Source organism: Lacerta agilis, chromosome 11, assembly GCF_009819535.1.
Source record: "Lacerta agilis isolate rLacAgi1 chromosome 11, rLacAgi1.pri, whole genome shotgun sequence".
In the NCBI taxonomy this organism is placed as follows: Eukaryota; Metazoa; Chordata; class Lepidosauria; order Squamata; family Lacertidae; genus Lacerta; species Lacerta agilis.
The window spans coordinates 60,408,137-60,431,205 of record NC_046322.1 but is presented as its reverse complement, the minus strand read 5'-3'; the positions used below and the strand labels follow the sequence as shown (position 1 = coordinate 60,431,205).

Sequence of the window (23,069 nt, the reverse complement as noted above, 5' to 3'; positions counted from 1 at the left end):
GGGTTGTAAGGCTTTGTGCTATGCAAGCACTCATGTTACTTTGTGGGGATTGAATTGCAAAGCTGAACATTTTTCATAGCTACATTTATCAAGAACTGGGCAGCTGCAGAGTCTAAGATATTCACCTGCCAATAACAAACATTGTATTCTAAGGCTCCAATCCTATACCCACCTACTTGGGAGTAATCCTCATTGAACTCAATGAGACTTACTTTTGTGTAGACTGTTACAGGATTGCAATGAAAGTCATCTAACCCTAAGAAACATAGACTATACAGAAACACACATCTTCCCCCAAACTTTGGAAATTATATGAAAGGTTGCTTTCCAGAGTTTTCAGCAATTTTACTATGTCTATTCATGAGTTTTATTTTCTTACTGACAATTGCTACAATTTTAGGAATTTGCAGCTTGCTACTACTTGGTGACAGACATATGATAAAACTAGTAATGAAATACCTTATTTTGAAAATATATAATTATTTCAACTAGAAATGCTATAGGTTCAAGACCTTCATCGTTCAATACTTCATTTCATATAATATTAAAGTGCTGTTAAATGAACATACTGGAAAATAATATAAAAGACCAGAATTGTTAATTCATTCTAACTGGATTCATTGTTACAGGCAGGCAATATTGAAATGTTAAACTCCATAATACTCCAAAGAAATTAATGGAACTATGCATGCATTTTCATCGGCACAAAATAAGACTGAAATTTAAGGTAGAAGAACTATTTCAGTCATCATACTATTATTGTGAAAGAATAACATGTTATATAATTCAATATCTAAGACAAGTGTATATCCAACTATAGAATAGTATCATTTAAACAGGAAACAACAGAATGGATCACTATATGAAAATATTTTAAAAATACTGTACACAGTTTCCTTAATTGTCCAGCATATGTAAACAAACAGCTAACTCAACTGAGTTTTAAAATATTACTTTAACGTTAATTATCTTATCTTTTGCATAACATGCCAATTTGTTCTTTCACACTATCACAGCTCACAGTGGCTCATTAGATAATTATACATCAGCTCAAAGACAGTGGAGCTCTACAGAAGAAACTGAAACATACAGTAGCTACAGATGGTGACTCCTTGCCCAACAAATGCATTTTCCTTTATATGTATCATAGCAATCTGGCTAGCAGAGCCCGTTGTTCAGTGTAAGATCTGTGCTGTATTACTGAACGTCACTGACAAATAAACATATAAGTGCAAAGTCAAATGCTCTTCTGTAACGTTCATTAATTCAATCACATACCACCACTTATTTTTTTACATAAAGTAGTGACACACACCCCTTACCTGAACACCTGAGGATTATTTAAACCTATTTGTGTGCTCCCACCTAATCTCATAACATTGTGGACCTCCTGCTCACCTGATACTTGACTGTTCAGATATTTATGATCTAATCCAGCCTGCAAGCATTTGGATAAATGAGGCTGAACTTCATAATGTACATACAACAAGCTGTGTTATAAGATAAAAGATAAAGGTTTCTTTCCACTTTAGAAATTAACTAAATACTCAAAAGAAGATACTGATAGCTCATAAACTCGGAAAAACAGGAGCCATTCACAGTGGGCATCAGAAGGGGCATCAGTTTAGAGATAATGGAAACAATTCCTGGGAAACTATCCTTTGTAATCACACTGTCTGTTTCAATGACATCTTTTTGAAAAAAGAAAAGGTTACAACTGCACCTTTGCTCTCTGCAAATACGCTATCCCTGTGGAATTGGCAACATAGGCATTATACAAGTGAGAATTTTACTGCTGAATTACTGCTTGAGTGAAGTGCTGCAGTTTGTTAGGATAGATGTGAACATACCCAAAGATTCCTTGTTCCAGATCCCTGGAGTTCAAGTTCTTGTTTAATAAAGTGCTGTATGCTAATTTTCACAAAGACTCTGGTCTGGGAATCTCTTAATTCAGGAGTCTAACAAAGAAGCTATGGGGTGAAATGACAGAGTGTTCACTGGCAGTCTTGCTGATCATAGTGGGCATGTGTGCTTGTAGAGTTAAAATGTGTTTTCACAAGTGACATGAAGATTGCAGTTTTGTCCCTAACACTTGTAAAACTGATAAATGTGGTGATACTGTATGCAAAATGGGAAAGAGACACTTTTAAATCTGACTGATTCCTAGAAAGGAATTCAAATTATCTGGTGGGTGGGTGCCTGCTTTCTTGTCCCTGTGAACAGAAATACTTTTAAGGCCACTTAAAACAGAATTCATTTTTGTTCTCACATTCATGTAAAAGCTCACACTAGCTTTTGAAAAGAGCACAAATATGGTTCACATATATTTTGTTAACAAAACCTACAATTTTTGCGCATGCTGGCCATTAATAAAAAATGTGGTCCATATTTCTGTATTTCAGAATTCAGTGAGAATCCTGGTGTATCCTTTAAAGTACCACTGCTTATTGCCAGTTTTTGTCATAGAAATTCCAGCAATCAGCTGAGGACTGACCTTTCCCACACTAGTAAATGGACTGGAAAGGGTCACACTAGTTATTTTAGTAAAAAAAAAAAAATTACACCATGATGACAGTGGTATGACTGGTGGCATTTATGATGCCACCTAGATATGCTTAATATAGGTTAGAAGAGTGTCACTGGGGGAAAAAAAACGGAAAAACTGGCAAGTGACTCTCAAGAAAGCATTTGAAGAGTCGTTTTATAGAGGTAGCAAGTCAGCTCAGGTTAAACTGAACTGTTCTGCAGAGTGGACGGGTAAGGGGAATGTAATGCATTTATATCATAATCCCTGATCCCAGACAGTCTAGGCCTTAAGCAGAATCAAGACAGAGTGCTACTCTATTCTGACCAACTTAAAATAGACCCAATTTGACAACTTAAGAAGCATCCAAATGCTCTCAGTGGGAACTGTATCCAAAACTGTTCAGCAGCACATCACAGATTAGGTTCTAGTGACTAGTGCTTAGCCTGGAAGAACTGTGGTAAGTATGAAAGTAGCCTTGGAAAGTAGCATTGCAAGTTGAAAAGGCAACAATTCCTTGCCACAAATCCTAGATGCACAGACAAAGGCATGATTTACACACACACACACACACACACAAACACACACACACACACACACACACACACACACACACACACACACACACACAATAACTGGCACCAGCAAACACTTATCTAAAATCCCCTCAGGCAGGGGCAGGAAGCTGCATTGGGCAAAGAGTGGGTGGGCACTTTTAACCGTCCTTTCCCAAAGCTACTTTTATAAAACACACACATACCAACAGGCACCAGAGTCACAAAGACAGAGGTAAAGTTGGACATTTGAAATAGACTGCCAAAGAAAATTGCTTCATCCATGGTTTTTTACCAATCAGCACATCTGAAGTGACATTTGCTATGCATTCAAGTCAGAAATTCTGTGACAAGTTCTTGTTACAGAAAAACACACACTTAAAAAAGAAGGCGTAAACTAGAACAATGGATTAATAAGGGGTAGAGACCTTTGGCTGGAACCCAAGGAAGTGAGGAAGTTGCACTGCATTTTGTAATTTAAATCAGCATGCAACTCTGTTGAGTGAATGCTTCTGCTCCTAATGCTTCCCTCTTCACGACCACATGCTAGTAGTGTCAGAGGAACTAGCAGTGCAGATCTTCAGAGGTGTGGTTCTATATGGTGCTTTGTCCTCCAGATAAGACCTTATAAACAGGCTGGGATGGCTAAAATTGTCCAATTAACGTGATCGCTGGCCATTGGAGCTCTGAATAATTTTCAAAATCTCCTTCAAAACCTCACATATATGTTGTCAGAAACAAAAAAGAATGACACATTTACAGAGTGGGTAGCAGCACTGGCATATTGCTAAGTAAGGATTAAACTATTTCTTCAAAATCATTTCACAATTAAGGTTTTCTTCTTCTGAATGGTGCTGCGCTCTCTTCGCTGCATTAGCCCCTTGCCTAGCAGGAACCACATTTAATCCTTGCAGCCCCAGAGGTTGGAGGGTGGGGCTGAGGGAGACAGAGGGGGAGATGGCTCTTGCATACCAGGGCAGGGTATTATTGTTTTGCTGTCTTGCCTTTCTAGACAACGGAAGGAAGCATACTTAAAGGAATGGCTTTTGCAGTTACCAGAAATGTTAATTTCACTTCGGTGCTTCAACTAACTTCTAAAAAGGATTTGTTTTGTCACAGAACATCATTCAACATCTCCAGTTGTTCTGCGCTCACCCAAGTTCAGACCACACGATAAACATACAATACTATTAACACCAAAATGTTCAGTTATAACCATGCCTTAAAATGAAATAATGGCAGCTAAATGGAGGAACTGGTAGAAGAATATGGCAGTGACAATGAATGAAAATAGTTTGAAAATAGTGCATGAGATGGGCATGTTGCACAGAACAGTGAGAACAGGGTGCCAGTTCTTATTTTTGCTACCTTCTCACTATGACATTTTAACAAAGTCCCATGAAATACTTTCTAAACTGATACCCGTGCTTAAAAAAATAAATATTTACTATTCCACTTAATTACATTCCTCCTGAGCTTGCTCAACAGTGCTAAAAATCCCATTTAAAACAGGAAATCGTGTGGCTACACACAAATTCTTCCCTTTCCCTCATGCTGCTATACAAAAGGCATCTCTTCTTCTCTTCTTGTAAATATAGACATTTGTGCCCCTACAAGTTAATACAAAAAGGATACAGGTGAATGGTGAGCGTGTTAGCTAACTTCTTTTTACAATGATCAGGCAGAAGTATAGGGATGTGAGAAATCTGGGGAAAGTTGACGGCTACTTTGTTTTCACTTTCTATAGAGTAATACAAAGATGCCCTCACTAGCTGTCACAGCGATGGTACTGAGGTGGAAACCAGCATAGTCAAAATACCCTCTTTGTATGCATGTTATTTTGTTTCTCTTTCAAACCAATATATCCCTATTTTGAAAGGCAGATTTCTTAAACTGTTCACCCATTTTTATTTTTATTTAAATGTCTCTATAATTTTTCCTTCCCCCCTCCCCCTCCCATTAAGTGCAAATGCCAACTAGGTCAAGATACAGAACCTCAGTGCTTGACATATTATGAAAGTGCTAACTTCACTGTTGGCAGACGTCCGCTGTTGCTGACATAGAATGGTCTGAAGTTACTTCATTCTGCTAATGAAAAAACTGGAGAGCAGACAAGTCTCAGACAATTCTTCTTGTTATGATGCACATATTATCTCTAACTGTGCTTGCTCTCAAAGCTATGGAAGGCACCTGTTCTAGAGAGTCTTCTCATTGATAAGGTGTCTGACCTGTTCTCTGGTCTGGATGACTTGCTCCTCTGGAATGTACTTCGGAGGCTCGTTGCATTGCGCTGCCTGTCAAGTTTATCACTGATGGAGTAGCTTTTCTTTGTATGTGCATACAACAAGTTGGACTCATCTGCAGAGTAACTGTTGGCTCTCTCTATTTTTGGAAGAGGGATATTGTTGGACAATGTTCTAGATGTATTGCTATCTTGAGATGACAAGGGAACTGCTTTTTTGTCTTTGGTTTCGGTATCCTCATTGTCAGAGCTTGGGTGACTTAGTTCTGCTTCCCTCTCTGGGTGGCAGCATCCTAAGTCATCAATTTTGTCTCCATGAACTCCAGGGAAGCTTGACCTTTCTGCAATGGTTTGAGGAGCACTGACACACCTTGTATCAATGCAGTCTGTAATGCTTGTGTACTCTGCTGTTTTGACTGGCACTCCAAGGCTGCTGAAATAGCTCCGTGAAGGAGAGAACATGAAACTGTGAGATTTTACTATCGGTGCTTCCTCTAAAATAAATGGGGTTGTAGCCAGGTATCGGCTGCTTTTAGACCTCTCCAAAGTATGGTACATGGGGGGGTCCGATTCCCAGGGGTTTGAGCAATCTGCAATTTGTGAATAGTCTGAAGAAAACACTCTAGTTTCCATCGATTGATCTTCATAATCAATACTCCTGCCAGAAATTCTATCACCCGGAGTACCGCTAACATAAGCACTACTGGAGACAACACTGGAAGCTATTTGAGCTTGGAGAGCTGGATCTCCAGTCCCAAGGATGTTCATTGAACTGTCAAGGGGTTCTATGACAGACTGCAGCTCATCCATGGCTGAGACATAAATGTCTATGCAAGAGGAAGGCCGTCTGGAGTCTGGAGCAATTGACAGAGTGCTTGTAGGCACTAAAGAAGGGATTTTTTGCTCTTTTGAGACAGAGTGAGAACTACTGGCACGGTGGAGGCTGAGGGACCTTTCTTTGAAAATGCTTTCAAATTTCTCCAACCCGCACTTCTCCTTCATGTTCACTGCATAGAAGGAGTGACTTCGCAAGCGGGGCATGGCAGTTGGAGAGGTTGGTGACATGGACTCCTCTCCCGTGGGATCAATGCTCTCTTGAAGTTTGTATGTGTTTCCCTCCTGGCTGTTGAAGCTGCTCTGTCGGACAATATAGGCTGTGTCAGTACAGTCAGAGGATGTTCGAGACCGTATCTTAGTGGCCTCCCCTCTGTCTAGGCCAGTAAGCTTATCTAAGGCTGTAGCCATTCGCCCTATCATGTCTTCCAGTTGAGCAAGCCGGATGTCTACAGTCTGAAGTGAAGCCTTCATGCAATGCTCTCGTTCATTCACTTCTTCTAATCGCATGGCCATATTCTCTACCCTACAAAAGAAAAGTAAAAAAAGGAAGAGAGAGGAAAGCATAGTTAATTTCAGACTGAACAAAAAGTTTAGTACGATTTACTAAACTTCAGGTTTCTTGCATCCAATTTAACAGAGTGGGAAAGATGGTGCTAACATAAGCATTCTGCTGATGTTAATATACTAATAATCAGTGCCATAGCAGGGGTTGCCAGCGCATGGGGCAGTGCATAGGGGTGGGTGGGTGGGAGGGAGGGTAACAGACTGAGGATATGTGCGCATTTAACTGCCTAACGGTGTCTGCGTCAGGAGATCACAGCTGCAGAGATAAGAAAAGAAGAGTCGTTCCATTGTCTGGACAGGTTGCTTCCTGGTTCAAATGGAGAAGCCATTTTCAACGGTGACAGAAGCACTCAGCTGTATTGAAGCAGTACTGGGGATTGAAATTTTGCACCCCCTAATAATTTTGTGCCCAGGGCAACCACCTCTGTGCCCCCCAATGCTACACCACTGTTAATAATCATTAAGGATGGGGGAGAAATTTGATTCAGTTCACATTTAAAGGTAAACTTACTTAATATAAATTTTCCAAAATCATATGTGAACTGAAACATAGTCATCCTTAAAAATTTGCACTTCTATGAATTTTAGAATTCAGTTTTCCAGCCAAGTAATGTGTCTAAAATGCACCTACTATATTAAAGTGTGGATAAAAATGCATATATTACTAAATAGAACATATTAGAAATGTCATATAATAGAAAATTGTGTTGCAGAAATGTGTATATTAGGGAGATTTCATACAAACTTTTGTCTATCAGGAGAAATTCTCACTAAAATGCTGGTGAATTTTTATGAGGATTTAAAAAAGAAAATCCCACAAACTTGATACAGAGAATTGAATGTAAAACTGGAAAAATGAAAAACCAAAAATAACAGATTTCCCCATCAATAATAATTAATAATTGTTGTCTTTCTTAGTCTCCCCCAAAAATATCTCCACCAAGTTAATAGCCAACTAAAATAATAAATATGCACACTGCAAGTACCTCAGGTAATCTCATAACCCATTTTCAAGAAAATAATATCGCTTTAGCTCATAATCCTTAGCATTGTGATGAGGCCATCAAAGGCTACAAGCAACAATAGCTATATGCTCTCCATCCACGGTCAGAATCCTCCTGCTTTTGAATACCGCTTGCTGTCATTGCAAGAGGGCAAAGTGCTCTGGTGCTCATGTGCAGCTTCTCACAGGCATCTGGTTGGTCACGGTGGGAAAAGGATACTAGACCAGATGAGCTGCTGGCCTGATCCAGCAGGCTTGTCTTATGTTTGTATGTTGCATTTTAACAAGTACCCAATTTTCAATATAAACATGGCACATATTTGATAGGCTTTGGCCAGGGGTGCCAACTCCTAAGGGTCAAGGGGTTTTGTCTCCCCCAAACATACTTGAAGAGGCTGGGCTCCTCAAAGTTGATGGGCATTGTCTCTGGCCCTGCCACTGCATGAGAAAGCATCCACCAGGCATAGGGCCGCCTCCTGCCTGGCACTCACTTGAGCCTCCACTCACACTATTCAGCTCCTCACCTCCCCTCCTCCAACAGAGCCTTGTTAGGGTGGGACTTGGGGCGGGGACTGGAGCAGTGACATGAGGCAAAAGGGCTTTGCACGCTTTGGGAAGGAGATGCCAGGCTCTGACAGAATGCTGGAGCCCTGCTACCTCCTTCCCAAAGCCAGGCCAGCAAGCTCCAGCTAAAAAAAAAAAGCCTGGTAATCCTGAAATCCAAGCAAGATGTTTGTCCCCTTTAAGATTTCATATGGGCAGGGCCGTCTTAGGGAGATCGGCCGCCGTGGCACGGCGATCCCTCCAGCGCCCCCGGCGTGCCGCCAATCCGCTGCCTCCCTCCCGCGCTTGCCGCCCCTCGGGAGGGGGGGTGGGCGAGCGGGGGGTGAGGGGCATGGCGCTGGAGCGGCGCGGGGCTCTGCACACCCTTCCAGTGCTCCCGGGACAGGAGGCGAGGGCGGCCAGTTACTTTCCCTACTATATTTAATTTATTTGTTAAATTTGTGCCCTGTTTTTTCCTTAATTGCCATGCCAGTAACCTACCTGGCTTATTGGCATATTCAGTTTTTTCCTTTTTCATTCTTTTTATTTTCCACTCTATCTCCTGATAGAGAACACATTGGATATTGTGTTTGTAACATCTTTATTGTTTGTTTTATTGACTCTTTCCCAGGTTTTTTTTAACCAACTCTTTCTCATTTTTTATCAATTCTTCCAACATCTTTCTCTCCCCACCCCCCCAATCTTTTTCTGGTAGGCATTTTGTTGGATAAAAAATCCTCTCATTACAGCTTAACTAGCATCCCAGACCATCTTTCTGTTTCTTGATTTAAATTTAATTCAAAATAATCCATCAGGGCTTTTTCTGCTTTTTGTAAAATATTCTTGTTATCTAGAAGTCATTTGTTTAATCTACATTTAAATGGGGTATTCTACCTTGCAGAGCCGTCTCATCCATTGGGGCTGGTGGCGCGGCGCACCAGGGCGCAATGGCCTGGAGGGCGCCTCCGCCCTCCAGCCCCGCTGGCAGCGCCTGCCGGCAGCGCCCTCTGACTGCCCAGCAGAGCACAGGAGCTCTGTGCACCCTTCCAGCGCTTCCGGGACGGGAGGCGAGGGCAGCCGGATCGCGCTTCCGCGCGCCGCGCAGCCGCCCGCCCGCCCGATGCAGCGCGAGCTGCCCAGCCGCGCCGCGCTGCCCGGCTGCGCGCGGAGCGCGAGCTGCCCGGCTGCGCGCGGGAGCGCGAGCCGGCCGCCCTCGCCTCCCATCCCGGAAGCGCTGGAAGGGCGCGCAGAGCCCCGCGCCGCTCCAGCGCCACGCCCCTCATCCCCTGCTCGCCCACCCCCCTCCCAAGGGGCGGCAAGCGCGGGAGGGAGGCGGCGGAGAGGCGGCATGGCGGGGGCGCCGGAGGGATAGCCGCGCCAGGGCGGCAGAACCCCTTAAGACGGCTCTGCTACCTTGTGATTATGGTAGAAGATCCCAAGAGCAGTATACCGAAGGTTTTGGAGAGGATCCAGGAATTTGGTCAGGTATCAGGTTTCAAATTAAATAAAAATAAAACTAAGGTCTTGGTGAAAAATGTGAGTAATATAAAAAAGATCTACAAAAAACCTACGGATTTAAGTATAGTTTAAAAAGTTAAATATATGGGTGTGTGGTTGACAGTGAAGAATATAAATATATTTAAAGATAACTCTGTAAATACTTGGAAAGAGATAAAGAGGAATTTAGAGATTTGGGGAAGGATGAACTGATCTTTTCTGGGGAAGAATATCAGTGATAAAAATTAATGTATTGCCAAGAATGTTATTTCTATTTCAGCCAATACCCGTTGTTAACAGATAATAAAGACAGAGGTAGCTTGACCCCACCAGACAAATTATATTATGAGGCATCCTGTCTCTGTTGGCTACGGGAATGAATAACATTGAAAAATGCATGATAATAGATTTGGATGGCATGCACACTTATGGTATGAAAAAACAAAGGTACATAAAGGATTTCAGAATCATCCGGTAAGAAAATTAATTTTTATGGTATGGGAAAAATATAAAAACCTATTAGAACAAAAAACACCCTGGTGGCTTTCCCCATTAGAAGCGATATATCTGAAAAAGTTAGACATGAGAATTGGCCAGCATATAGAGAGCTGTTAACCAAAGTAGAAGATCAGGTAAAACTGAAAGATAAAAAGAAAGGTTTTAGTTATGAGATTTCAAGATTTCAAAAAGATCTGTTAGAAAACAATATTAAATTACTGTCGAAAATGTATACACTGCTCTTGGAATGGCATACAAAAGATGAACAGGTCAAGTTGGTAATGATACACTGGGCAAGGGATTTGGGGTATAATATTCAGATTTCAGATTGGGAAAGGTTATGGGAAACGGATTTGAAATTCACGGCATGTTGTATGCTGAAAGAAAACTATATGGAAATGATGTACCAGTGGTAAACTAGCAAAAATGTATAAAACAAGTACTAGAAATGTAAAGTAAAAGAAGGTACCTTTTATCATATGTAGTGGTCATGTAAGGTAATAAAGGCTTTCTGGGAGATGATATATAGTGAACTGAAAAAAATGTTTAAAATAACCTTTGTAAAAAAAAAACACCCAGAAGCTTTTCTATTAGGAATTATAGGTACCGACATTCCAAAGGAACAGAAAAGACGCTTTATGTATGCGAGAGCAGCAGCACGGATGCTACTGGCCCAGAGATGGAAAGAAGAAAGAGTTCCTACCAGAGAGGAATGGCAAACTAAGCTGTTAGACTATGCAGAAATGGCAAAACTGACCGGAAAGCTCAGGGACCAAGAAGACAAGAAATTGAAGAAAGAATGGGGAAAGTTTATCATTTATTTAGGAGACCACTGTAAGCAGATGACAACAGTAGCAGGATTTTAATCCCACTTTTAATGTATCAAATATTATGGACAATATGGATAAATGCAAAACATAGACTATGAAATAACATGCAGCTGGAAATGTTGACAATAGGACCCTTGGAGGGGATGGGGGGAAGTCCCAAGATTTAAAGTAATCTCTTTTTATGGATATTTATTTGACACTGTAATAAATTTGCATTTGTAAAATCAAATAAAAATGATTTCAAAGTAAAAGATTTGATACGGGCAGGGGGAGAGAGGAAGAGGAATAAATGAGAATGTGCTTTGCAAAAAACCAACCAACCAACCAACCAACCAACCTCTCATGTTTGCTTATCCAGATATCTCCCTGGGGTGTGTGCCTTCTGGATTTGTTTCTTGTTGTCCCAAACTGGAATTGGGAAAGTGGTCTCTCTCCCACCTGCAAGGACCCTGCATTTCTCAGGACAGACCTCCTGCCCCTCCCCAGTCAGATACAGACACATTGCTGGGAGCCAAAATCAAACCCCAAGCCAGCTGCTGTGCAGGAGAGACAGCTCTTGGGTGGCTTTTAAAAGCCTTAAGGGGAAAAACTATAAGTATGATGGACCTGCTTTCTGTGCCCTTAGAACTGAAGCACCCAGCTGGGTCCAGGGCAAGACAAAGCTTAGGAGGACGTGGTTGGTCCTTTGGGAACCAGGAACTCTCCTCCTAATGACTGGGGAGGACAACCCCACCAGTGGGAAGGGCCACCTCTGCCTCCTCCTGACCCCTGGCAGAGGCCGATGGTGAGAGAGGAGGAGCCAAAGGCCATTGCATTTGGCTCCGCCCCGGTTCCTCCCAAAATGGGATGTGAGGTCGTGTATATGTCACACATTGAACACTTGTCGTTGGGCCCCTACAATGTTTAGCACGAGTTGGCACGCCTGGCTCAAAATGTTGCATTATTTTACAGCAAACTGATCTGTATAACTTTTATATCTTTATAATGTAAGGAGGTACTGTTCAGAAAAGTTGATATAGGGGGAAAAAATCCAGAAGACTGATGCTTATGCAGTCAAGCATAATAATTTTACCATTTCTGCATACTGGTTACAAACTTTCCTTAAAAAAAAATCTTATTTAATTTTAATGGCTGAGCTACACCTTTAAATTATGAATATACATATGTTTGGAAGCCTCAGGATGTGCTACAATACTTATTAATCTACTTATTTAGAAGAAACTTAACAAAATAAATGAATAAAAAATATGATTTACAATTTTTTAATCCTGTTTTTTAATTTTTTAAAATCCACCTTAGTTTCTTGACAGTAAAGCCTTGTTAAAGTTTTTTTTACCTTTCAAGAGTAACCAATTTCAAAATACACACTATGTAAGAAACCATAATGAAAAATCTTTCACCTTTCAGAGGTAACTCGGATTCTCTCATCATTGGACGAATTGAATCTATCATCTTTCTCTCTGAAATACTCTTCTATACATTGTTCTTCAAAATCATGAACTTTTTTCAGTTCATCATCAGTTATAAAAAGCTCTGTAGAAGACATATGAGGCAATGACAAAGCAGCAGTTAAAAGAAGTTAATTAGCTATCGTCACAAGGTTTTGAAAGGCACTGCCTATTTTGTGGCTTTAAAATTGCATTTCCCCCACCCCCTGCCCCCACAAAGAAATCACATTTCAATCATTTTCAGGTTTGTAACCCCACACCATACATATTTCAAGTGGCACACTTCATGCAGGACATGGTGCCTTCAGTTTCAGGGCATGCCATACTGAAAAGGGGCTTCCTACTCCATTATAACACACTCTTTGTGATTGTGTCCTTGTCAAACCGAAAGAGGTAAAAGAAAAAACATGTCGCCTCGTGTGCAGGCAGTGGCTCTCCAACAGGGTTAGCCAACCTTTTAGCTTTCAGAGGTTGTAGGGCTCCAGCTCCGTCAGCCCCACACAGCATGGCCAATGACCAGGAACTAGGGAAACCAGAGGCGCCATCTTGTGAGGGAGATGGTGTGTGTGTGCATAGCTGTCAACTTTCCCCTTTTCTTGCAAGGGATCCTATTCGGAATAAGGGAAAAGTTGACAGCTATAGTGTGTGTGGTGTCACAAGCGCAATGGCTCTTACAACCTTTTTGAACTTTGGGAGTAACCCCCAACAAATATTGGTGCCCCCAAAACGGTTTGGCCCCCAGGAGTTGGCGGTTGGCGCCTGTTCAGGGAAGTTTTTAATGTTTGAAGTTTTATTCTGTTTTTAGTTCTCTGTTGGGAGCCACCTGGAATGGCTGCAGAAACCCAGCCAGATGGGCAGGGTGTAATTATTATTATTATTATTATTATTATTATTATTATTATTATTATTATTTATTACCTCTGATGGAAACTGTAATCCAGCAACATTTGAGGGGCACCAAATTGGCTCCCCTTGGTCTAAGCTGATTATAATTACACACAAAAGCAGCCGTGTAAAGAAATGCTTGAGCAGTTGAGGACTGTGATGCCAGTTTTCCCACTAGTCAGGGTCCTTTGGCTACTCTCTACTAGTGTGACAGAGCCACAAAGTGCCTTGGCAACATCTAGCTCCGGTAGTCACATTCCTGCCAAAAAGGGAAGATTTTGGTGCAATGGCAAAAGGTCCCCAAAGAGGAGTCATGGTGGGTGTCCTTAGGTAGGGAGTTTGAAAGCCAGGGCAAAGTGACAAAAGAGGCCTTCTCCTGCATTGATGCATTTCAGAGGCGATTATACTCACTCTAATGTGTGGGATGCCATTGAAAAGTATTTGGAGATTGCAACTGGCCCAGAATGCAGTAGTCAGGCAAGAGATCTAAAATGCAATAGGCTGAAGTTCTGTTTTTTGCATTTAAAACTCTAATGGTCTGGCACCAGGATATTTGAAGGACTGCCACCTCCTGTTCAACACCATATATGCACTGAAGCAATCTTTGGAGAGCCTGTTCTGGGTCTTCCATGCAGTAGGCTGCTGTGTGGGACACAGTCTTCTAAGCAGTGGCACCTACACTAAGCAGCTTACATAGCTTTCTCCCAGCTGGGTCTTACAAGACTAATTGAGACTTGTTTCAGGGTGTTGCCAGTGTGGTGTAGTGGTTAAGAGCGGCGGACTCGTAATCTGGTGAACCGGGTTCGCGTCTCCGCTCCTCCACATGCAGCTGCTGGGTGACCTTGGGCTAGTCACACTTCTCTGAAGTCTCTCAGCCCCACTCACCTCACAGAGTGTTTGTTGTGGGGGAGGAAGGGAAAGGAGAATGTGAGCCGCTTTGAGACTCCTTCGGGTAGTGATAAAGCGGGATATCAAATCCAAACTCCTCCTCCTCCTCCTCCTCCTCCTCCTCCTCCTCCTCCTCCTCCTCCTTTTCTTCTGGGAGCTTTTGAGATAGCCAATGATGAACGTTTGCTCAATGAACTGTCATCCTGTTGCTGCTTTTGTTTACATAGTTTGATTGCTTTTTTATTTGACTGTTTTATATATTGCTACTAAGCCACCATTTGGAGCAGGAGAGACACCATATTTCACTGGCAGATCCCATGCTTTTCATGCAAAAAGCTCCTGGTTCAATGCCTGTCATCTCTAGTTTAAAGGATCAGGTACCAGATGATGGAAGATATTTTCTTTTTGGATCCCTGCAGAGCTGCTGCTAGTCAGAGTATACATTATTGAACCAGATGGACAGATAACCTGACTTTGTATATTTCTATGGCTACCAGCCCTACAAACTGCAGAATAGGCCCTTTTGTGATCCTGCCGATCCTGCCCAATTGCATGTGTCCCGTCATGCAATCACTCCAGATAGGGCCTTCTCTGTGGTGGTGGAATCCTGTCTGTGGGACTTAGAAGTGCATCAGTTTTTGTTGCCAACTGAAGATGCACCTCTTTGCCCAAACCTTTGTGTTGCTTTTGGCATCTATTAACACCAGAAATTGTAAACTTCTGGTTTATCTATAGTGAATGGCTATGGGTTATGGGTAGTATTTTTATGATTTTATTGCTAATTGCCCTGTGATGCTAACTGAATTAAGAGCAGTTTCTAACAGAAAAAAGAAAGGAAGGAAGGTGGCATTTTACAGCTCCTAGTGAATGGGAAGGCAAAGTACATCAAACAAATAAAGTGGTAACGCCCTTGCTATGATTCTTGACTGCTCTCCAAATCAAGACAACTAAGCAGAGCTGAGTACCGGTATATTTTCCATATGTTTATTGTATCTACAAAGGAGAAGATGAATTAAACTTACTCAGTCCATAGTCCGTTTCATCAGGGTCACTATCATGCTTCCGCCATCGACAGCATATGTGTTGAAATATCATAGTCATGTGACTGAAGATGATGAGTGGAGGGGGCAAGACTGGTCTTTCATGGAATGTCATAATAAGCTGATACCGCTGAAACTTCCATACTTGGTTAGATATCGATTTAACTTCAAAAAAGGTGTTGCTAAAGCAGGAGGAGAGGAAGAAAATGCCTTCTGATAAACAGAACTACCATCTATAATTCCACATGCAATATAGGGGCCATTCCATACATCACACAGCCCCAGACATGAGTGTATACTCAGTAGGGATCTGCAGCCACGCATGGCTCTCTGGTAGATGTACCATAGAATAGTGGCCTTTTAAAACACTTGTTTGCTTTATTCACATGTTAAAATTGGAGTTTCATACTTTAAAAGAATCATAGGGCTACATCTACAAAAGTAATTTCATGGTAAGGCAATAGAAACAAAAACTTGTTGTATACATAAAGCTTCTCAAATACATCTGTTGGGCCACCCACTTCAAAGACACTCCTTTTGTCACGTTAGGTGGCTTTTTTACATTACCTGGTGAGGACAACAGCAGCATTACTCCTAACTGTCATGTTCCCAAAATAGCAAACACGGGAAGCTTGGAGCTTTTAGGGGAAGCTCACTCAAGAGCTCTCAGAAAAAAAGAGATAAACCTGGCATGGAAAGGGGCCACAGCATGGGCTCTCCCCACATGTGCCACCATCACACTCAGCAGTGTTGGAAAGAGCAGAGCACGAATGCTCCCAGACCATGACAGTCAAAGAACCTGGTTTAATCTTAGGCTTCAGTGTAATTCTGGGACCCGTAAAAAACTCACAAAACAGCAATGCAACAGTTCTTAAGGGGTCCATTTATTGCCTAGTCCACAAAGTTTACAGTGTAAGCTGAGCTGCTTCCAGGTTTGAGGGGCCCTCAGCAAAATGCCCTCCATGGGTCCAGGCAGCAGCGACAGGTGGCAACAAGGGGCAATTTAAATATCCCACAATGCCCTAGAGTGTATCACTCTGGTGCATTGTGGGAAATGGCAGCTCATGGTGCAGAACTGGGGTCAGCACTGGTGGCTCTTGGCTGGTGTGGGGCTCTGAAAGAAGCCCAAGGATGCTGCTGCTGGTCCTGGATGCAAGCAGCCCAGTAATAGCAATATAGCAATATTTATACCCCACCCATCTGGCTGGGTTCCCCCAGGCTATATGGGTGGGGGGCACTTTGGCTCATAACATGCACTGTACTTGAGCAGTGAGGATCTTAGCTTCCTCCTGGAAATCTCCCCCTATGAAGTGGCTCCTGATATTTTTCTTTAACGTAGCCCCAAGGCAGCTCCAAACTGACCAGAGAGGTGCAGGAAGGGGGCATGCTCAATCTTTTCCTAGGAAGCCATCTCCTGTCCATCAGAATATCCCTCAGCTGCTTTTTGTATCCCCCAAGGGGAGGAAAAGCAGCTGGGGAGGCAATTTTGACCAGAAAAATGGCTAGCGGGAGAAGAGCAGCAGCTCAGGCTTGGAGTACCGGTACATGTTTTGCAAGCTGAAGATTTAATCCCTGGGCTGGGGGAGACCTCTGCCTGGAAATCGGAAGAATGGATGCCCATCACTGTAAAATCTGATGTAGATGGACTAGGAGCCTGACTTAATACCAGACAGTTTCCTGTGTATTCAGCAGCTTCCTCTGCTGATTTGATGAAATTTGAAGCAATTTGGGGCGCTAAGGAAGTTGTAAAATACAATAAAATGGGAAGATCCATATTTCCTATGTCTCCTGTATCTTATCTAGTTATCCATGTGGAAGGTTGCTGGGTCAGATCTCATTTTCTGACCAGAAGAGAACTCTCTGAACTATTAAAAAACTATTTTAAAAGATAACTCATTATCTTTTTACCAGTTACAGGTAGGTAGCCGTGTTGGTCTGCCATAGTCAAAACAAAATAAAAAAATAAAAAAAACCTTCCAGTAGCACCTTAGAGACAAACTAAGTTTGTTCTTGGTATGAGCTTTCGTGTGCATGCACACTTCTTCAGATACACTGAAACAGAAGTCACCAGACCCTTAAATATAGTGAGAGGGTGGGGAGGGGCATTACTCAGAAGGGTGGTGGGAATGGGGGATTGGCCGATAGGTGTGGAAAACCTGTTGACCACTGTTAACAACTGCAATTGGTCTTACAGGAAAAGGCAAGGGGTGAAATGGCTAAAGAAAGCTTTGTCATGTATAATGAGGTAAGAATCCAATGTCTTTGTTCAGACCAGGTCTCTCCATGGTTTTAAGTTTGGTAATTAGTTGCAATTCAGCAACTTCTCTTTCCAGTCTATTTCTGAAATTCCTTTGAGATCTTGTATAGAATGTCCTGGGAGACCGAAGTGTTCTCCTACTGGTTTCTCTGTCTTGTGGTTCCTGATATCAGATCTATGTCCATTTATCCTTTGGCGTAGGGTTTGGCCTGTTTGTCCAATATAGAGAGCTGAAGGGCACTGTTGGCATTTGATTGCATACACAATGTTGGAAGATGAGCAATTAAATAGTCCTGAGATGGTATGTTTGTATCTTTTTACCATTTTGTGAGTTTACATTCTCCTGATTAACTGCAAAAGTAATCTGAGCTGTTAACCATGTAAATGCACTACCAACACTATCACTATAACCCCATCTTAGAAATTCCAAACTTGAGCATCAAAAGTTCCTGAAACATTTATTACAGTCACTGAATTTTAAAAACAATAGACACTCTCTCACAGGTATGAAACTCACTTAAAAACAGCAATGAGCAGGTTCACCAGAAGGATGTTTGCAACCAAGAGGTAGCAAGCCATGATGGCAGGAACGATCCATGCTCCTGTTTTGCAGGGAGGCAGCTGAATTATTTTCCCATCCTCTCTGGTTTCATTCTGACCACAAGGAGCTGGGAAGAAACAAGGGAGGAGGGGGATTAAAAAGAATCCCAGTTTTCAAAACCTTAACAGAAGTTATCAAATATTTAAGTGCACCAACAAAAGCTTAAGAACCACAGGAGCATTCACTCTCTGATCACTCACTGAGATCAGGCACTCTGCAAATCTTCCAGAGAATGTCCACTCCTATGGCTATTGAAATTATATATATATAATTTTTATTAGATTTCTCATTTATACATCTCAAACTAAACATTTAACACAATGCCATATGTCTGTTGACTTCCCTTCTTTTCCTTCCATGGTTCTTTTTACTTATCTATCATTCCTGCATATTTTACTATAACCATTTTAGTCAATTCTCCAATTTACGTCATTCAGTTATTAATCTTCCTGTTGAATTTATCTTAATGCTACCACTGTTTTGAGTTTAAGGTGGGTTCTTTAAATCAGTTTGCTGAGAAATACAATGAAGTCTTCAGTAGGAGCAGCTTTCCCTGGCATTTCCTTTTGTTTCAAGATTTTCACTGCTTGCTCTAAAACAGCATTCAGTAAATTATGGACATGAACTGATTAAAATATGTATGCTAAACTTTTTTGTTCTGCTATAACTTTTTTGCTTTTTGGTAATATATAGATGGTGTATCAGAGCTCCTCAAAGAAGTAAGCAAAGAGATCATTTGACCAGCGCAGGATGGGACACAGGATTTCTGGCTGACATCATGATTCATGGCGTTAGCTCTCCACTGCCCTCTGGGGCAGAGGGGAAGTTCAGGCAGGGGAAAGTCAGGATTTATGAGGCAAAAATCCTGACCACGTTCCCCAGTGGGTTCTGGGGAGTTCGCTGCATCCCGCTGTGCCACTTAAGGCTGTGTCTCCCAACTTGAAAGGCAGAAAGGGTGCAACCCTGCCATGGACGAACCTCCGTCTCTGGCATGATTTGGGATTGGTTCCTCGTTAATTTGGAATATTGGCGTTAATCATGAGGTGCTCCTGAAATGACATATGATAAAGGGCTGCAATCAATAATCTGTCAAAAGGACAGGGTTTGGATCTTTGAAGGTATTTGAATGATTTTTCTGAAGCTTGAAAACCCTTACAACAGCTGGGAACGAAGGGGGAACACAAGGTGCTTTTCATATGGTTTCTAAATGTTTTTCCCTTGTCCTCCCCTGCACAAGGAAAGAGACGTGTGTAGCTGTGGCTCTGTTATTCTGTCTGGCACCCAGGAAAAGAGGGGGGAGGCTTTTGATTTATGCTCAACAAGGAATTTAACAAGGTTTTATTATGCCCTCCTCCATCGATCGAGGTTGAAGGGACTTTATTTGGACTGGAATGTGAGGGAGCAATGCAGAATAAAACCAGAAGCTTTTTTACTGAGTAAAGAGATATTGAGACAAGATAAAAAATTGTTCTTCAGCCAGAATTTTGTTAGCTCCAAAATGGAAACAACATGAAGTACCATAAAAAGAAGAGTGGCAGATGAAATTGATGGACTTTGCAGAAGTAGCGGAACTGACAGGAAGAACCCGGAACCAGCAAGATCAAGCGTTTCAAAAAGACTGGAATAAATTTATATTATATTTGAAAGACAACTGTAAGCAATTAACATCACTAGCAGGGTTATCAGAAGATTTGTAAGATGAAATTACTACTTATTCAGGATGAGTCATTTATTATTTTAAGTAATGATATAACAAGAATAGGAAAAGTAGTGAAATGCAAAGATGCAAAATTTAATTTTGTAAACCATTAGGAGGGAGGAAGGGACGTCGTTAGGCTCAGGTGAACCAAAAAGATATACCGGTAATAAGAGAATATGTTACGCAATGTGATTATATGTAAAACCAATAAAAATTATGATAGAAAAAAGAGACGGAGCAATGCAGAGTAAGAAGATGAATGGCTGCTAATTAAATCTGGCAAGAGGCTGTATTTGAGAGAAGAGTTCATCTTTAGCTGTGTGCCGAGGAAGAACCCCAGAGTGGAATTTCAATGGCAGAGACTGGGCATGTTATCTGGACTGGGAGTTATTTATAGCTGCAGCCTGTATGCAAGTTGGTGAACAGCGGAACGAATATGGAGTGTGAACTCACCTTGTAAACACTGCAGTGAACTGAACTAAGGAATAGCAACTAACTCTCCCAGCACACCAGGTCTGAGAACAACATTTATGAAGGACTAAACACGTCAACTGGATTTTATATTTATGAGAAACAACAGAGGTGCTGTATGTAAGGAAAGAATAATGGTCAGCTGTGAGAATGGACTAACATCAAGAGAAGGATTAAGTGGATATTAAAGAAGAGATGAAGTGCCTACAAGAGGAAGTGGTGGACATATGTTTGCAACAGGAGAGGGAAACCTGATTTTTTAAAAAAGAAATTGCATTAAAGTAATTTGGTCTAAACTCTAATAATTTGGAAAACCAATAAAAATAATATACAGTATATAAAAAAGGAAAAGTAAGAAACACAGAAGCATCACAGAAATTTTATTGACATGTTATTTTCATTCTGGTCTGCAGATAGTATCCCTAGAAATGATGGTGGAGGGAAGAGACAATAAAATATTTATAGTATCAGACACAGGTTATGTAGGCAATATAGCATACACCTTTGTTTCATTAACTTTTTGTTTGGAGGGAAGAAAGGGGAAATGGCATAGAATTCTCCAAATCTGAGCTGTGTGTGTTAGCTGGGATCATTACCTTGGGTGGCGATGACAACAGCAGTTACAACAGTCCATCACAGACGAAAAATGACCAGATCATAATATGGTATGTCTAAGTTGTCTAGACCAATCTACTTCTTCAGGTAGGTTCCTCTGTATAACCAGCCCTCCTCCAGATTAGTTTGGCCAAAAAGCCTCAATATGGCACAACCAAGTAAAGAGACCAAGGCCTAAGAAGCTTGTGAGATGAGAAATACATCTAGCAGAATCGACTCCAGTTCCCCTGTTTAATCTGTATCTTAATCTGGAGTCTCCTTCTTTGGAGGTCTTTAAGCAGAGGCTTGACAGCCATCTGTCAGGAATGCTTTGATGGTGTTTCCTGCTTGGCAGGGGGTTGGACTGGATGGCCTTTGTGGTCTCTTCCAACTCAATGATTCTATGATTCTGTTGGACCTGAATATGTAAGAAGAATTCTGGCAGTTGCAGTTTGCCATATGGTTGAATTAAGGTTTTACTCAACATTTTTAAAGCTACTTCTGGTGTTTCTGGATTTCTCTATAAGACTCTGGTTCCCGGAGGTCACTAGGCCAATCTCTCACCTAACCTTCCAAGTCTAGATGTAATGGTCCTCACAAAACCTTCTGTTACGACATCTCAGAGGGTAGTAGGACTCTCCCTCTGTCCCACTCTCAGAGGCCAAGGACACATTCCAAACAGGAAAAAACACTTGGGGAAGGTGTCCTGGGGAGGAAGCATGCCTGCAGGGTTGTATCTCCCTGGCTTGATTTTGCCCACACACTTCAGCAAAACAGTGTTGGTCAGCTGGCTTCCCAATGCAGAGTCACTGCCACTTGCTGAGAGGGGAAAGGCACGGAGAGCTCAGAGCAGTGATGGTGCGGCAGCTGGAGGGTCAGATTGGCTCCCCAGCTGCTCCTGCCACTCAGCTTCCTGCACCTTGCCCCCCCCCCCCATGGTAAGTGGCAGCAATGATCAGCCCCGGGAAGCCAGAGGCGCCACACTGCTCAGCCTGCACCAACCGGCTGCCGCTATGCTTCCTTTAGTATTTCTGCAGAAGGCACATGGGAGAGATCTACTGAGCTTATAACCCACTGCAAGCGGAAAGTTAAAATACTAGATATATATTGATTAAGGGAACATAGCATTCAGAACAAATACAGATGAGTAAATAAGAGCTCTGATGCCCTGCTTCACTGACTCTCGTTTCCAGAGCTATACTAAATGTTTAAACTGTGCTTTCATTCTCTCCCTCACCACCTTCTCCCTCAACTCTCTGTCTCTCAACTCCTCTTCAACTGTCATTCCCAACAGACACTTTCCACCTGTCACTCACTACGACTCCGCCCAGCATTCAATCACAGTCTCCTGCTGTCAACTCACTCTTCTATTGTTTTTCATCACCTCCAAGCCCAGCTGGAGGAAGCTGCTTGGTGCACATATGGGATTACAAGGCCACATTATTTATTTCACACATAAACATTATATACCCCTTGATTGTCAAAATATCTCAAAGCAGTGGGAGTGGGGAAGACAGCTTCACCTCCTCTTAATAGGCCAAAGAGCAAGGAAGGAATTATCTAATAGGTGTTGAAGGGGAGACCAGGGCAAGTCCCAAGGGAATAATGTGCCGAGACCCCTAGAACACCAGGAGTGGTTTGGCAATGCTGCGGAGCGGCCGTCCCACGCAAGGTGTGCTGCATCATGAGGGCAGAGCAGGGGGGCAGTGAGCTCCTGGGGCTGCAGAGATCGATCAGGCGTGCTGAATGATGCCCACACGCCCTGCCCTGTCAGGACGGTGGCTCTGTCATACCATTCCACTGCCCCAGTTGCTCCTTTAGAGCTTCAAATGTCTGTTATATATCAGGATGATAGCTTTTTAAACCTGCTTTAGAAAAGGTTAGTGAAAAGTTGTTTGCTGCTTTTGCCGCATGAATACAATTTAGTCTGAAGTATGCATCTCTGTGGCTGCTAACCAGAAAGTTGGTGGTCCAAGCCCACCCACGGATGACTGTGGGCAGGATTCCTACATTGCAGAAAGTTGGGCTGGATCAGTGTTTTTCAACCTTTTTTGGGCAAAGGCACACTTGTTTCATGAAAAAAATCACGAGGCA

General features: G+C 42.2%; 1 protein-coding gene across 1 annotated transcript in view; it reads right to left on the bottom strand.

Moving 5' to 3' along the window:
• Positions 1–4,005: 4,005 nt before the first annotated feature.
• Positions 4,006–23,069, bottom strand: part of TRPM3 (transient receptor potential cation channel subfamily M member 3) — a 138,282-nt gene continuing 119,218 nt past the window's right edge. The window contains exons 22-25 of the mRNA XM_033163651.1: positions 18,128–18,278; positions 15,336–15,535; positions 12,493–12,625; positions 4,006–6,680 (exon numbers count right to left, since the gene is read on the bottom strand). Of these exons, the coding sequence (XP_033019542.1) occupies positions 5,234–6,680; positions 12,493–12,625; positions 15,336–15,535; positions 18,128–18,278 (1,931 nt within the window). The 3' untranslated portion in view covers positions 4,006–5,233. The remainder of the gene's footprint in view (positions 6,681–12,492; positions 12,626–15,335; positions 15,536–18,127; positions 18,279–23,069) is intronic.